Raw genomic sequence first — 17,785 nt, 5'->3', positions numbered from 1 at the left:
TTTCGACTTTTTTCGACCATTTCAGACTTGTCGACGATTTTCGACTTTTTTTTAGATTCTCAAAAAGTCGAAAAAAATCGATTAGTCAGAAAAAATCGAAAAAATCGAAAAGTCGCAACCCTAGAAACTGCCGGTCCACACTAGGAAACTTTTTTGGGAAACTTTTGATTTTGCATGAGAGAGAAAGAGAAGGAAATCATTCATCTCTCTAACGGTACGAAGTTTCCCGTACTCGGAAACTTGTTTTGTTTTGTTATTCTTCTCATTCGTACAACAACAAATCAGTGCAATTAATACGAAGTTTCTGAAATAAAAGTTTCTATGTGTGGACATTTAGGAAACTTCAAAAGAGAATTAAGAAAAAGTTTCTCTACGAAAGTTTCCTAGTGTGGACCGGCACAAAGTAGATCTACTTTAAGCATTCTACGCGTCAAGGCATTTTACGCATTTGTGCTTGTAGCTTTCATCATATAAATACATTGATTCTACATTTCTGTCGGACGCATAGAATGCAAGAAAGCGTAGAACGCGTGGTGTGGACCTCCAGCTTTAGGGGTCTGCGAAATTAAATAATTTTTTCAATGGATCCGAGAAGCGAAAACGTTTGAATCACCTGGACTAGACTAAAGAATAAACTTCAATCTGGTACCTACATCATCTACTATGACGACTATTTATCAAAAGTTTATTATAAGTTAGAAAAAGTACCGAAAGTTCTAAAGTACCTACGAAAATTTCCATACCTGTTTCCAAATATCAACAAAAAAATTTAAATAACAATAATAACAACAACAAATAAAAAATAAATATTCCAGAAGTGTGTTAAAGAGATGTTTGTTGCGGCGGTCACCTCATCGAATTATTAAACCAATGACAATGTAGTAGTGGTAAATAACAACAACAATAATAATAAAACAAATCAAAAAGTTTATTTTATTATTGTTGTTATTATACATATGTAGGTATTTTGTTTTATTTTATAACAATATATGTTTTTTTTATATTTGTTTTTGCTTATTTTCTTTTACACACATTTTCTCTAACAAGTTCTTGAACAGAAAAAGTTTTTCCCATAATTCAAAAAACAACCAAACAAGTTGTGTTGTGTCGTGTCATTCAGTCTTCTATCGTGCGTCGTTGAGAGTGGTTGTATTTTGTGATTTTTTTTCTTAATTAAAACCAAGTGAAGTAAACTTATTTTTATTTTAAGGTGAGTTGTAATTTTTTTTAATAATTTTATAGAAATTCATAAATTATTTAAAGTTTTAAATTTATTTTAAATTAGCAAAAGTTTCACATTCATAATTTTTTCACCTGCACTTTTATGCAATTTTTCTGCTTAAGATACAAAAAGAGAAAAGATAAAGTACAAAGAGCATTTTAAAGAGTAGATAATTTTGTTTTTTTTGTAATTTTTAGTTGAAAAAGCTTTTTTATTGCCATTTTGTTTTTGTTTTTTTCTGTCTGGCTTATTTACATTTTAATTAAAAAAAACTCTATTGCAAAATAATTTTGCAAATTAAAACTTCAAATAGCTATTGAACAAAATCCAAAGGTTAAGTTTGCTAAATATTAAACATTTTAATGTTATAATATTTATGCATTAATGTCACTTTCAATTTAACTTAAATTATGCAAATTACATACACATGCTTAAATTAGTGTTAATTTTTTTTTTGTAAAAATTTTTCATAAATATTCCTAATAGGGTTAAAAAGGTGTTGTCATATTTAATTTTGGTAAAAGTTATTTTTCACTTCTTATCTACTTAATATTTTTTTAAATTTTAAAAATTATCAATTCATAAGTAATCTGATAAAAATCGAAAAAAGTCACATAACCTTAAATTATTTCAATTTTAATTGCAAGTGGTTAAAGTACATTTTTTGCCAGTCATTCAAAACTTGTTTTTTTTCTAATTAGAATATGTACGTTTTTAAACTTGATACATTAACTTAAATTGTTTATTAAATTGTTTTTTATTACATATTGCAAATTAATTTTGTAATGAAAGCTTGAGTTTGTAGCATCTGTGATTCTAATAAAATCATGATAATTAAAATAATGTAATCTGAGACGAGCAATAGATAAGGTTTAAATATTTAAATCAATTAGCAAATTTACTTTTGTGTTTATAATAAATACCTACACTGTTTCCACAAAATATATAGTTTGTTCAACATTTAGTAGATAGGCTTAAAATTAGAGTTCTATAGTTAAAGCAAAAAATCAAATTTTTGCAATTTATAAAAAGAATTATACTTTTTTTTACTAAAATAAACAATAAGGGCCAATCTTGAGGTGAAAGATTAGGTATTAAAATTAATCATCCAAAGTGTTTTTGAATACTCAGGGCGAGTTTTTCTGACAAAGATAATCTTCATTCTTTAGTTAAACCTGGTTTAATATATGTTTCGTGTTTTTCAGTTATCAGTAAAGTTACTTATTATCTTAGTTTAACTGAGTGTAATTGGCCAATTAAACTCAAGTTATAAGTGAGAAAACACAATTAATAAAAACAATAAAACAATGATTTCAGAAGAACAAAAACATAATATTTTAAGTAAATTGTAATTTTCTGATTTGTTTTGTTTTATTAATTATTGTTTTAAATGTTTATTTAACATTTTTCCAAAATTTTCCATTTTACAAAAGTATTGTTTGCAAAAAAAACAGCTGTTCATTGTTTATATTTTTGAGTGAAAACTTGGCAATACTAACAAAGTTAACTGAGCTTAATCTAAAACTGAAAAACGCAATCATCGGTTAAAGTTCGCCTAAATTTGTTCTGAGTTTAATCTAACAGCAAGTTAAGCCTAGTTTAACTGAGTAGTAAGAAACCCGCCCTCAATTAGTTAATTTTGTTTGCTAGTTTAAACCCCCCAATGGTGGTGGTTTAAACTTGAGCAAAAAATGCAAAAGCGAAAACAGCTGATGCAAAAAAATAATACAATTTTTACTAAAATAAACATTAAGGTTCAATCTTTAGGTGAAAGATTAGTGATTAAATTAATCCCCAAAGTGTTTTTGAATACTCAATTAATTTTAATATTACACTTACAATTATCTTCTTCTTTTTATAAAACATGCATTGTTTTGATAACAAACAGTGATGTTTTCTGCTGTTTTGTATGGTAACACTGTGAAGTTTAAAGAAGTTATTATTATTTTAACACTGGCTTGTCACAGGAGGGATGTCTTTTTTATTTAATTCCAAATTCACTACATCTGAAGTCATTTTCAGGAAGTAATTTTTATGTTATTTTTTGGAAGTTATTAAGAAGTGAAATTGTACAATTAATTTGACTTAAATAATATCAACATAAATAATTAAATTAAACACATTTATTAATTAATTCCAAAATAAAATTGGTTTAATTAAAAAATTTCAGTACAAAAAAATTATACCTTCGATTTAAAAAAAAAAAAAAAAAAAAATTTCGCTTCTTTGGAAGTCAATAAACATCATTTCCACAGAACGTAAACAAAATTCTGTTAGTGCTACTTTTAAAGTGGTGATAAATGTTATTCTTTTAGAAGTACTTCGTTTTATTTTTCCTGGGAAGTTTTAGTACAAAATTTAAGAATAAATAAAATGGTTAATATATTAGAAATTGCGGACGGTATTTTCTAATTCCCAAATTATTTTGTTTTATTTCCTAGTACAAAAAATCTACTGATAAATTTAAATATTGCGTCATAATGACACTATATATGTATATCAAGTATAAATGTACTACACGATTTATAAATCTCATATATGATTAAAATTAGAATTGCAGGTGTCATGCTTATTTAATGGAAAATAATAAAAAACGTCTGCTATTTTGATAATGATAAAGAACTATGTAGTTAATATAATTGATTTGTATTATTATCTTCTTATGCTAAGTATCAAATATACAATGAATATTCATTTATAAATTTTCTAAATATTGCATCGTACTCACACGATTTCAATAATGGGCTAGTTGTGATAAAAATACAACACTGAAAAAACTCTTAAACTTCGTAAGGTTCTATATTTCTATATATCATGATCATGCTTGAATGAACTGTCATACACAGATAATCATGGTATGATAGTGAGAACGGTGCAGACTTAAACGTTATTCTTGTTGTGAAGAAAATGAAGAGAAAGAAAACATGACAGAATTGTCGACCTAGATCGGGAATAGAGATTCGAAAGGTACTTGGACATTGAGATTTGTTTAAAGAAAATACTATACATGGAACTTTACACAGTTCCATAGGTTTTTCTGATAAAGACAATCTTCATTCTATGGTTAAACCTGGTTTAATATATCTTTTGTGTTTTCCAGTAATCAGTAAAGATATTTGTTATCTAAGATTAACTGAGTGTAATTGTCAAATTAAAAAGTTATAAGTGAGAACACACAATCAACAAATACAATAAAATAATGAATTTGGAAGAAAAAAAACTTAATATTTTAATTAAATAGTATTTTTCTGATTTCTTTTATTTCTAAAATTTTACATTATACAAAAGTGATATTTGCAAAAAAAAACAGCCTATAGTCTATGGTCTAGTCTATAGTCTAGTCTATAGTCTAGTCTATAGTCTAGTCTAAAGTCTAGTCTATAGTCTAGTCTATAGTCTTATCTATAATCTAGTCTATAGTCATTATTTATGTTTTTGAATGAAACTTACTAACAAATTTAACTGATCTTAAATCCATAACTGAAAAACACAATTATCAGTTCTAGTTTAACTGAGTAGTAAGAAACCCGCCCTAAGTATTACTAATTGTTCTATGTATATATTGAAAACATCATACCATATCCCTGAACTCTATTATTTGCAAAACTAGTTATGAATTTACTTTCAAAAACGTAATTTAATTTTAAAACTAAATTATCACCTTAAGATCAGGAACATTTTGATAAGTTTTAATAAAAAAATATTTTTAATTTTAAACCCATACAAATTTTTCCATACAAAATTCCTACAACAAACCGTCAATAACTTTATTAAGCATTTATAAATATGCGGGCAAGTCTCGAGTTTTAAAAGAATTTTGGAAATGGTGTGATGTATGTATGTGTATGTTATTATATATTTATCTTACTCCCCTATTAATTATTTATATGAACATAGCCATACGACTGAAAAAATCGTACCATATTATTATCTCGAAACTTTCCGTCCAATGTTTTTGTGTTTTTTTTTACAATAGTTACTCTCTTCTATTTGTTTTTTTTTGCAAACGAAGATGACTTGGCACAAGTCCAAAAAAAACAACATTTAAATATTCTTCGGCTGCTCCCACTAGCTATAATAGTTGTTGCAATTTTTTAAGATTAAACGCGGGTAGGGTCTTTATATTTTCTAGTTTTCGTAAACAAATAGAAAGTAGTTTTTTGTTCATAAAAATTTAGAGAATTCAAAAAGAAAACTATAGATAAACTATTGCTGGCGTGATGTTAGCAAAAAATAGAACAAAAAAAAGTAAACAAAAGAGCAATAAATTTTTTAGTTAAATAAAAAAAGACATAACTTTTATAAAATACAACAAAAACCGGTATAAAATTAAAGAGATTATTAATTTCAATAAATTTTTTGTTAAAAATTTAGGAAATAGTCACTTTTAAGAGAGTTTATAACAGTTTTAAGAGAAAAAGATGCAAAACAAAGAAAGTTGACAGACCAGCCCCATATGTTTTTTTCTTTTTTGCAAAATTTGTTTTGTTTTATTATTTTAGTAATCGTGCCTTGTGTTGTATTTATTGTGCCGGTTAGAATTTAATCTGTGTTAAATTAATTCCATTACTTGTTTTTTTTTTAATAATTTTACAATATTTTCATTTAATTTCTGTGAAATCTTATCTATAAAATATACTACAATTGTTATCAGTTGTGTTTTCATACAACTTATTGTACAATTCCTCTCCCGGTTTTACTTTTTTCCATCCATTTAGTCGGTTGTACATTGCATAACCTTAAATACGTTTAAAAACGGCAAGAGTGCAAAAGTACAATTATTTTTTTATTAAATATTCGTATTAAAGTTTACTATCAGTCTTGTTTTTGTTTTTTGAAGCCTAAAAGCATTGCAGGAGAATTTTAAAGCAAAAAGTTAATTTTCGTTTTAAAAGTGTCAAAAAATTTGCATTATGTTTTCATTACGTTTGGCCACTCGCTGTTTAAATGCCGCTGCTCCGACTTTTTTGAGAAATAATACTATTAATCGAACCATTATTTATGCTGGGGTAAGACAATTTTTATTCAATATTGTTTGTTAAAAAAATAACAATTAAAACATGTATAAGTAACAGTTTTAAACTTAATAAAGTTTAACTAGATATAAACAATTTTAATCTAAACTTAATTTACTTGCTATTTTTAATGACTGCAATATTTTGAGATATAAATCTCTTTTATCCTTGCATATTGAGAAATAAACTGTTCGCTCTTTAGCTCTTTGCTTCAGACATTTCCGATCCGGGTTTATGTCTCCTTCATTGACCGCTTACGGTGGGTTTTTCAGATAAAGATAATCTACATTCTTTGTCTTGACCTAGTTTAATATACGTTTTGTGTTTTTCGGTAAACAGTAACATTGCTTACTATCTGATTGTTATTGGCCAAGTAAACCTATGTTATAAGTGAGAAAACACAATTAGCAAAAACAGTAAGGGCGAGTTTTTCTGATAAAGATAATCTTCATTTTTTGGTTAAACCTGGTTTAATATATGATTCGTGTTTTTCAGTTATCAGTAATGTTACTTATAATTTTAGTTTAACTGAGTAAAACTGGCCGATTAAACTCAAGTTATAAGTGAGATAACAAAAACAATGATTTCGGAAGAACAAAAACTAAATATTTTAAGTAAATTGCATTTGTCTGATTTGTTTTGTTTTATTTATTATTGTTTTAAATGTTTATTTAACATTTTTCCAAAATTTTCCATTTTACAAAAGTATTGTTTGCAAAAAACAGCTGTTCATTGTTTATGTTTTTGAGTGAAAAGTTGGCAATACCAACAAAGTAAACTGAGCTTAAATCTAAAACTGAAAAACACAATAATCAGTTAAAGTCCGCCTAAATTTGTTCCGAGTTTAATCTAACAGCAAGTTAAGCCTAGTTTAACTGAGGAGTAAGAAACCTGCCCTTAATATAGTAAACAAAAGAAAAAAATCAGTTTATGAAATCTTTATTTATATAAATTATTATTGATATAATCGTCATAGAATTTCCGTAATATATAATTTGTTAAAGTCCTATGTAATTTACACATATTTGCTTACTATAACTAACTTCTTACTATTCCAGATAAATATCTGTAATTTTTCCTAAAAAATCAAAAGAACCAACCTATTTTATTATAATTTATTGTTAAATCATATTTTCTACTGGCACGGTCTCATTTATTTTAGGCAATATCTAATCTAACAACACTTATAATTTAGTAAACAAAGATAACTGGCCTAGTATTAGATGTATTTAGGAGTTTGACAGTATTCTTCTAAAATCATCATTTATCGATAACTCGCATCATTAATTTTTTGACTTGATTAAAATTTCAATTCTTCTTAAAACAACAGTGCAATAATCTGTTCAAGACAAAATTTAAAATAATCAGCAAATTTTATTTTTTTAAATTGACACATCCCTCCAGTCATTATCAAAAAAAAATCCATCAACTTTCCACCTTTTAGCGTTCATTATCAAGCAAAAAACATACTAAACCTCTACTGCGTCTACATTTTCAGATGGCTACTAAAATTAAAACTGGACCCGTTGTTGATATCTTGGGCGATGAAATGACCCGTATCATTTGGTCTTCCATTAAGGACAAATTGATTTTGCCCTTCTTGGACATTGAATTGCACACATACGATTTGGGTATGGAGAATCGTGACAAGACTGCCGATCAGGTGACCATCGATTGTGCCGAAGCTATTAAGAAATACAATGTTGGCATTAAGTGTGCCACTATTACTCCCGATGAGAAGCGCGTAGAAGAATTCAAATTGCAAAAGATGTGGAAGAGTCCCAACGGTACTATTCGTAACATTCTCGGTGGTACTGTATTCCGTGAAGCTATTACTTGCAAAAACATTCCCCGTTTGGTCAGTGGCTGGGAGAAACCCATTGTTATTGGTCGTCACGCTCATGCCGATCAATACAAGGCTACCGACTTTGTAGTTCCTGGTGCTGGCACCTTGACCATGACTTTTGTGCCTGCTGATGGCAGTGGTGAAATCAAACATGAAGTTCATCAATACAAGGGTGCTGGTGTTGCCATGGGTATGTTCAATACCGATGCATCCATTGTAGACTTTGCCCATGCTTCCTTCAAATATGCTCTTTCCCGCAAAATGCCCTTGTACTTGAGTACCAAGAACACCATTCTCAAGAAGTACGATGGTCGCTTCAAGGATATCTTTGAAGAAATCTACCAAAAGGAATACAAGAAGGATTACGAGGCCGCTGGCATCTGGTACGAACATCGTTTAATCGACGATATGGTTGCCTACGCCATGAAATCCGAAGGTGGTTTTGTTTGGGCCTGCAAGAACTACGATGGTGATGTACAATCTGATTCCGTTGCCCAAGGTTACGGTTCTTTGGGTCTCATGACCTCCGTTTTGATCTGCCCCGATGGTAAGACTGTTGAATCCGAAGCTGCCCACGGTACCGTTACCCGCCATTACCGCATGTACCAACAAGGCAAGGAAACCTCCACCAATCCCATTGCCTCCATCTTCGCCTGGACCCGTGGTTTGTTGCACCGTGCCAAGCTCGACAACAACGAAGAACTCAAGAAATTCGCCGAAACTTTGGAAAAGGTCTGTGTCGATACCATCGAATCTGGTTCCATGACCAAGGATTTGGCCATCTGCATTAAGGGCATGAACAATGTTCAACGTAGCGACTACATGGAAACCTTTGAATTCATGGACAAATTGGCTGAAAACTTGAAGAAGGCTATGGCTTGACTATCTACTCATGAAGATAAAAAGTCTCATCTCTAGATTTGAATCTAGTGCGATTCATATTTAAGATTTGTATTTTTATGTTTATTTTTAAAGAACGCATCTTTTTTGCATTTTATGTTTTAATTTTATTTTATAATACATCCTAGATAACAAAAAAAAAAAAAACAAACAACACCATATTGGCGTTTAAGAAACGTTAAATTATAAATAAAGAAATTTACCTTTTTTGTACTTTCCAATATAAAAGACAAAAAATATAGAAGTTTTATTTAAGGGAAGTATAACTTACAAACAAACATGAGAAGCACTTAGAAGAATATAATTTGCAGAAGAGTCTCAAGGGTCCTTTTTGAGTCCTTGAACTTGACCTATCTTCTCTAAACTCTTACAACCTAATGTTTCAGGTGGCTTTAAGGTTACAGTGTCTCGAAAACTTGTTGTGATATAAAAATTTTAATCAGATTCCAATTTAGCCCAGATTAAAGTATACTTTGATCTCAGGGGTACAATTTCGTTGGCCTATGTTATAAAACTTGTATTTATTATAAGAAATACGCCCGTACAATCATAGATTACCAATATTTTATAAATTTGTTCGAACTATTATTCACCCCTGTTCAGCATTTCGATAACGTTTACGCATTTAGTTACGCAATGATCGAAAAAAGGTATTTCAACAAAAAAATAGGGTTCTATAGTTGAAACGAAAAGTCAACTTTTTGCATTTTATGAAAAGTCGACTTTTTGCATTTTATGAAAAGTCGACTTTTTGACTTTTTGTATTTAATTAAAAGTCGATTTTTCGACTTTTTTCATTTAATTAAAAGTCGATTTCGACTTTTAATATTTTATAAATAGTCGACTTTTTGACTTTTTCCGACTATTTTCGACTTTTTCCGAAGCCAGAAGCGACTTTTCGACATTTTCCGACTATTTTCGACTTTTTCCGATTTTTTCGACTTTTCGACTTGATACGACTTTTTTCGACTTTTCGACTCTTTCTACTTTTAGACTTTTATTTACAAAGTCGACTTTTTTCATAGACGATAGTCGAGTTATCGACTTTTTTGGAACAAAATAGTCGACTTCGACTTTTTTCGACAAAAAGTCGATTGTTCGATTATTCGAAAGTCAATTTATAGAACCCTACAAAAAATGAGTCGTAATAAAAAGAAGAAGCAATTCCATTTCGTTTCAATGCTTTACGATTGTGTGTATTCTGCGTTACGATCGCACCTACGTTTTTGCAACTTGTTTATGTGGCAGAGAGTCGAATCGAAATGCAGAATACCAATGTTGCCAAACGGAGAAAATTTCGATTCAAATTGAAATGCAGAATAGGGGCCATTATTATGTGTATGAGCTCAGTTCCAATTAAAATTCCACATTCACTTGTTTAACTTTGTTGTTATTTATAGTTTGTTTTGCAATAATCTTTTCAAACACGAGTCTTAACATGCAAACCCCAAACGGGTAATACAATGAAAGCTTTCTGTTTAATCCTATAGTAGCAATATTTCAAACAAATAATCTTTGTCTGTAAATTAATACAAATGTAAATTTACACATTCTTTTACCATGTATATGTGTATGCATGTAAATTCTATTTTCAATATCACGTTTACAATTTACTTAAATTGATTCTTTGTTAGAATATGTCAAAGTATTTCAAAATCAATATTTTGTGTTCTGAAATTCTTGACAAGAGAAATCCCTATTCAAGGTTATAAAATTAACATTTAAACCTACACATACACACGCACAAAAATGCCGCCATCAATTAAATTTTTACCGTAACAGTTTGTGCTAAAACCACCAGATGTAGTAGTATTTAAAAGGTCTTTAACCCAGTGTCAGTATAAAAGTATAGATTTCACTTTTGCACTGCAAAAAAAGAAAAGGAAAGAAATATTAGTCAAAAAGGCAAGTGGCTAGAGGATTAGCAAACTCTTTTAACGTTTTTATTCGTTCGATAAGTTTTAAAAGAACGTGCCCACTTTGTTGAACTGGCGCTAGTCAAATGTCCATATAGAACACAACATACCACTATTATTCAATAGTCGTAGGTATACAATAACAGACATTTTTGAGGTTTCTTATATTTTTGCAGTTTAAAAAAATATTGCCTTTTAATTTTCTTTTTAAATTGGTCGCAGTCAAAACGTAACTAACGAGGAGACAACATGTTAAAATTTAAAAGTGAAAATTTAATACAAAAATTCACAAATATTTTATTTTAAAAATAAACCCCTCCACTCTTTACACTACATAAACTACATATAACATAAGTGTTTTAATTTTATTTTGTGTTTCTCGATAATAATATTTTTTTCTCCCTGGAACGGACGGATATGTTTTCGCAATTCTTAAAAGGACTCAATATCGTTATCGTTCGTAATTGTGTTATTGTGAAAGTAACGTTTTTATTGTGTTTTTTAAACTCTTACGTAACGGCATATCCTCCCAATACCTATCGAGATTTAGATATCTGTAATCACTGGAATGGTCGACGTCATTTCCTGGAACTGGGCGAACGTGGAGATTTACATGCTCGTAATGTAACCACTTCAGCATTTCGTGTACGAAATGTAAAATTGTATTTTCTCAATAGAAAATTTAATTAAAGTTAAAACTAACTAATACGTTATTATCGATTGATTTTTTATAGACAACACTTTTTGCGCCATCGTCCTCTTCTACCACTTCCTCCTCCTCCAGCTCTACAAATGGAAATTCGTTGAAAAATCGTTCGACTTTGGATTATTGGTATCAGTGTAACCTTGAATTGGTGACATGTGCAGAATGTGTTATACGCATAACATTTACTTATGCAAATTTCTCGAAAAACTGTGACCGTATGGGCAACACAGCCCTCGGCAAATCGCTAATGTGCCCCTGTGAGCATATGCAATTTTCGGAACCACCCTACGATAGTTCTATATCGGGACAGGAGTTTTGTGGTGATGGAAAAGTATTTCGTAGTAAAACTCGTACATTGTTGTTGAAATTTTTCTATCGAGCCACCAACAGTCATGTTTTCTCATTGCAATACTTTTCGGAACGTAAGTGAGGTTTTATCTTTTTTTTTGAATGTGGGAATATAACAGATTTAAGATCTTTGAATAAAGGCCGAAGATGGAGTATTAAATAAGTGAATAAATAAAGCTACCCCCACTTCTTCAGGTCACATCTTCAAAAAGTTGAAAATAAACAAAATATTCGAAAGGTATTTTTTGAGGGCTTAAGTAATAAGGCCTTCTTGTTACCCGAGCTTGGTCTTGTGCTCTCCTTCAACGAATTTTTTCGGAGTAGCAGGAACAAGGATAAAAAGGAAACAGTTTTCCAATTTCTCAGCGAACTCCCCTCCATAGCGGTCATGAAGTTTTGATTCCTAAGCAAATATATTCTATTCTGTGATTTTACTTTAATATTCTGCATTTCGATTCAACGCTTCAAGAAACAGTTTTCCAACTTCTCTCCGAATTCCCCTCCATAGCGGTCATGAAGTTTTGATTTCTAAGCAAATATATTCTATTCTGTTTTTCTACTTTAATATTCTGCATTTCGATTCAACGTTTCGTCAATATGATTCTTTTCTTTTAGGAAATATATTCCATTTTTCTGATAGTTGCGTAACTGAATACGAAAACGTAATCGAAAAGCTGAATAGGGGTTATTATCTGTGTCAAGACTCAATGTTCTTTTATATTATTTCACTGCTATAGGTTCGATCAAATAACACATTTGACCTTATGACTCTACTTGACAGTTCAACCCATATAAACTACAACGTTAACGAACCAGATATTGCTTTTATAATAGAACGATTGTGGATAAAGCGATTTCACTATAGACGAGAAAAGACATCGGATAACTTAAGCAGTAAAAAGAATGTAACCACTTTATATGTGGAAAAGAGTTTCTTATAATTTACCTTTGTCTAAGCCTCGCATAAGACCGCTAGCAATAACCGGGGCCGAAAGTATTGCAGGAGCGTTTGAAGTTATTTAACCAATCAAAAACTTGAAACCACGTCCACTAGTTTAATTACCCAAACGTGTGAAACGAAGTCAACCCAGCAGTTTGACGGGACAGTCCAGAACTGACCACTTAACCTACCACTTGTGGTGGCCCCTAGCCACCTGACTACCCAGGTGACCGACCATTTTAACATGGGCTTGTCCTACGAGGACAAGTCAATCGTCACTCTACACCCTACAAAGAGACAGTAAAGAGACGATTGCCTCCGCTCGCTTACAAAGGCGACACTAAAGTGACGACTGTCTTCATTCTCGATTACAAAGAGTTTATTTGTGACGAAAGACCAAAAACATATGAATTGGAGTCAGCCAGGTGGTAAGATATTAATGGAACTAAAATTTAAAAATTTCAAGTGTCTACTCTCCAGAATACTATGGGACAAAAGTTATAAATTTAAGTTAACCAGATGGTGGCATATTAGTAGAAAGTTATAATCATTTCTCCAAAAGATGGGTAAAATAACTACTTTCGGAAGTACAACAAAAAAACAACTTTTAAGAGTATAATCTCTAGATTACTTGAGGACAGTAAAGAGACGACTGTCTCCGCTCCCGCTTACAAAGGGGACACTAAAGTGACGACTGTCTTCATTCTCGATTACAAAGAGTACATTTGTGACGAATGACCCAAAACATTCGAATTACGATCATCCAGGTGGGTAACTATTAGTGGAAATTACTGTCTTTTTCGTATGCATTGACTCTTTGTCGAACTGCTGGGAAGATAAGTCGGACGATAATCGATCGTCTCAGTCAAGTGTGTAAAGAATAAAAAAAAAATTAAATACATGTATCTTGGTATGGATTTCTTACAGAAATCACTCAGGAGATTCAGGTGGATTTACGGGATCTATAAGACTTTATAATTCCAGAAATTCGACTTATGATGGATGATTTTTTAGTTAACGTACGTGCCATATAGTAGTATAGTATATAGTACAATTATTATATAGATTTTTCATGATTATAAGAACCCGGAGTTCTATAATTTAAAAACTAATATGTAGCACTTTCTTTCCCTAGAAAAAATATAGTAAAATAACGATGTTTGGGAGATTTAAAACAATTTTAAAGTAATAACTGTTTAAGATTTTCAAAAACAAAGTAAATTTCAAGAGCCAAAAGTAAGCTTCAGGATTTTAAATGATCTAAATCTGTATTATTCAACCTTCAATATAACTAACATTTACGAACAATTACGGAAATTTCTTTAATAATATCTAGGCAATGTTAAAATTGTAAGCGGTTCACCGTATAAAAGTTCTAGCAGCGATGAAACACCACAAATCATATCGACACCATATTTCCCCATGTCATATCCACGTGACTATGGCACAGAACAAATTCTAACTTGCGAAGCGGATAATTGTAATGTAAGATTAGATTTTACGGACTTTCAATTGGGTCCAACATCGACGTTGGAAATTTTCGATTCCAATGGACAAATGATAGATTCCTATAATGGCGAACATTTTCGTCCACCAATTATTATTAGTACTGGAAAATCACTATTATTGCAATTTCGTGGTAATGGTGTTACAGGTAGTGGTTTTCGAGCGGAAGTTACCTTTGTGACACCGAAACAAAGGGAAGATCGCCTAATGCCCTACACAGGTGGGTAGTACGAAATATATGTAGATGGGTGATAAAAGTTTAGATTTATTTGGTTTACTTATTAAACAGATTGTGGTGGCTTGGTTTCTGGTCCCGGTGGTGCTATAACTATGATGAATATGATTGAAAATGCCACTGATGTGCGCTTTTTCGATTGCATATGGATTATTAAGCCCGGCAATAACTATATGATGATGAAAACTCATATATCGCTAAGAATTGAGGAGTTCCACAGTATGGCTTCGCGATCAGATCTCACCATTAGACAAGGTACAACATCCGATGCTTTGGAAATCGAAAATGTTGTTTGGCCTAATAATGGTGTTAGTAAAGAGACCCATGTTGTGCCCATACTAACTGGCTATTATATACGTTTAAGAGGAGTCTTTGGCATGTCTTCCAAGTTGGCCATAGTATATAGTGTTTTCAACTATTTAAGTAGGTTTTCTAAAAGATCTATAAGGACTTTAAATTATTGATATAATCCTTTTATTTAGATTGCTACATAGGTTCGGAATTTCTCTGTAGCAATAATCATTGCATCTCGATACGTTTACACTGTGATGGTTTCGACCATTGTGGTGATGGCAGTGATGAACCGGATTCTTGTGAAGATGATTGGGCCCACTTGCAAAATGATCGTCGATGGTATTCCCACAAACCGAACTATTATTTTCCCAAAATAGAACAATATCCAGATCTAAAAACTGCTACTGGCATTTTTATTATCTCGACTTTGGGTATATTTGCTGTACTATCAGGCTGGATGGTTATTCTATATCGTATGGGTGTAAGAGCTCGTCATCAAAGAGAACTACAGAATCATTTACAAACCATAAGTGAATTATTGGGTAAATAGTTAAAGTAGTATTTCAAATATGTTTCTTTGTATAATTAAATTGGAATTGGTTAAGCAGATCGTCAAGAAGAAATTACCACACCCGATGAACCACCCAGCTATGAGGCTCCTCCGGATTATGAAGAAGTCATTAAGATTGGTATGGATACGGAAATGCGTGAGCCACGCGAACGTCATCGTAAACATCATAGACGTCATAGAGACTGTAGTCGTGCCTCTAGTAATGTTACCGTTTCCTCTACGGTACCCATTCACAATTGCAGCGATAGGCCTTCTACTTCTGCGGCTGCCGCTTCTACTTTGGCTGCCGCTTCCACGTTGGCTGCCGAGAGTATGGCACCTACAGCTGCTATTATTTTAAGCGATATTGAGGGTTCAGTTTGCCAAGATTTGACTCAACAAGTCATACGAGCTACACAAAATTGTGGTAAGTTGGAATATCAAAATGAATCCTGGAAAATAATAATTTTCTCGTTAGCTACAGAGCTATTCATATTGATTTCTATTCTATAAGAATAGTTAAACCGATTTGTTAATATTTTATTAAAAAATTCTTACATCAATTAAGAATCTCGTTTGCAGGTATTACAGGCCCGTCTCAAACACCAGAGACAGCGTCAACGTCGCATAAATGTCGATGCAAATGCCAGGCGGAGGAAAATAACTGGAAGCATTTAGCAACATCTTCGATTGTAGAAAACAGTAGTCTAAATATTAATTCGTAAGTTAAGAATAACTTCTTTTTACTAACAATTTGGTTGAAAATGCTTGATCCGTATAAGATTAGTTCAAAAATCGTAATGCAATCAGTAAAATTTAATTGGAAATTGTAATGATTTCGGTTGAATATGAAAACTGTATTCCTGTACTTCTACAATATACGACCAAATTGTGAAGGTCAATAGTTTCATTTACACAAATCTATTTTCAAATTAATGTCGAATCATTTCAGATGCAATACCACAACTCAATTGGAAGAATGTAGCCATGATTTCTGTGACGATACATTAAATATATCATTTTCATTAGGATTACCACAAACCAATAACGGAATAGTAAATGAAAACAATAATAACAATAACGAAAATGGTAAGAATTACTTTTCTAAATAAAATATAAAATAATTGAAATTCCTCATTTTAAACATTTCTAATAGCTAGCGCAAGACCAAAAAGTTCTGTAAACTGTACTGAACAAACCTGTTTAACAAAATCCTGGATTGTTATGAATAGTGGCGGTCAAACGTACAAGGTACAACGTTTGCGACCCACCTTTTCGTCACCGGAATCATTTCTTCACGATTGGTCCTTCTATGCGGACTCACAGAACTATGGTTCCATTTTGCCACACGAAAAGAGTTTCATTTTAAGTAACAATACCAGTAATTTTATATCGGATCTCTCCAGAGATCCCTCAACTTATAGTATTGACAGTCAAAACTCGAAAACAAGACTGAAAAGTATTAACACAAGTACAAATAGTTGCAGCAACAACATAAACAACAATAACAGCAATAATAACATTACAAATGAAAGCGATATTACACTATACGAGGAGGAGGCAAATACGTCGTCAACATCTGCCGCGACCGGTCAACAGAATTCTGATCCGGGCACTCTATTACTGCTGATGTCAGAAATGGAAAGTGATGATGGTGAGGGTGGTGAACAGAATATTTCGTGTTTTGGTGCCGTCAATAATCCCTTTAAAGTTAATGCTAAACTAAAATACTCAGCTGTTGGCCGTACTCATATACGGAGAAGACATGCTCGCAGTAGATCCTTTACCAATAGTGGTAATAAACGTTCAGACAACATCTTGAGACGTAGTTCATCGGCCGATTTATTATTATTAAATTTGAGACCAGATAGTAGTGATATTTTATACAGTGATAATAGCAAAGAAAAATTCTATTTAATTTAATAATGAACAACAATAACAACAACAACAAATACACCTGAAATACATACATATGCATGTATTTTTAATGGAATTAATACAATTTGTAATTATTGTAATGAAAATGGAGTTTTTGTTCATGGTGAATAAATAAAGAAATAAATAATGAAAATATGTACATATATTTTAAAATTGGTTTAAAACTTTTGAAGTCGTTTGCTTTTTTTATTACATTTTTTAAATAATAGGGATTCAAATGATAGGAAATGTGTTGTTCTATCTATAAACTCACTTGTCTTACATAATTGTTTGACATAACTAAAAAAATCATTCATCGTGCATTAAAAATTTTAAACGATGTCAAAATTTCTGCTGCATCAAATTATACAAAGGAGTTTTTTTTTATAC

The 17,785-nt window shown here is 31.2% G+C and overlaps 2 protein-coding genes across 6 annotated transcripts; both read left to right on the top strand.

Annotated features, from left to right (window-relative positions):
* The first annotated feature begins 1,056 nt into the window (after positions 1-1,056).
* Positions 1,057-9,110, top strand: LOC111677089 (isocitrate dehydrogenase [NADP] cytoplasmic). Of its 3 annotated transcripts, XM_046951913.1 has the most exons (3): positions 5,725-5,756; positions 6,063-6,231; positions 7,736-9,110. In XM_046951913.1, exons 2-3 carry the CDS (start codon positions 6,136-6,138, stop codon positions 8,963-8,965), a joined length of 1,326 nt encoding a protein of 441 aa, XP_046807869.1. In that variant the 5' UTR covers positions 5,725-5,756; positions 6,063-6,135; the 3' UTR covers positions 8,966-9,110. The 3 variants fall into 3 exon arrangements, with proteins under 3 accessions (XP_023293910.1, XP_046807869.1, XP_023293911.1); XM_023438142.2 differs by lacking the exons at positions 5,725-5,756; positions 6,063-6,231 and adding an exon at positions 1,057-1,210; XM_023438143.2 differs by having other exon boundaries at positions 5,750-6,231.
* A 1,956-nt stretch (positions 9,111-11,066) lies between these two features.
* On the top strand, positions 11,067-17,549 carry LOC111677072. 3 transcript variants are annotated; one of them, XM_023438121.2, is made up of 9 exons: positions 11,100-11,553; positions 11,634-12,027; positions 14,230-14,619; positions 14,689-15,057; positions 15,117-15,470; positions 15,537-15,905; positions 16,061-16,199; positions 16,431-16,567; positions 16,635-17,549. In XM_023438121.2, the coding sequence occupies exons 1-9, from the start codon at positions 11,317-11,319 to the stop codon at positions 17,399-17,401; spliced, it is 3,156 nt and encodes a 1,051-aa protein (XP_023293889.2). In that variant the 5' UTR covers positions 11,100-11,316; the 3' UTR covers positions 17,402-17,549. The 3 variants fall into 3 exon arrangements, with proteins under 3 accessions (XP_046808580.1, XP_023293889.2, XP_023293891.2); XM_023438123.2 differs by having other exon boundaries at positions 11,104-11,544; XM_046952624.1 differs by lacking the exon at positions 16,635-17,549 and having other exon boundaries at positions 11,067-11,553; positions 16,047-16,199.
* The last annotated feature ends 236 nt before the right edge of the window (positions 17,550-17,785 follow it).

This window comes from Lucilia cuprina, chromosome 5, assembly GCF_022045245.1.
Source record: "Lucilia cuprina isolate Lc7/37 chromosome 5, ASM2204524v1, whole genome shotgun sequence".
Taxonomy (NCBI): domain Eukaryota; kingdom Metazoa; phylum Arthropoda; class Insecta; order Diptera; family Calliphoridae; genus Lucilia; species Lucilia cuprina.
Note: the sequence above shows the minus strand (reverse complement) of the source record. Positions and strands in the feature narration are given on the sequence as shown.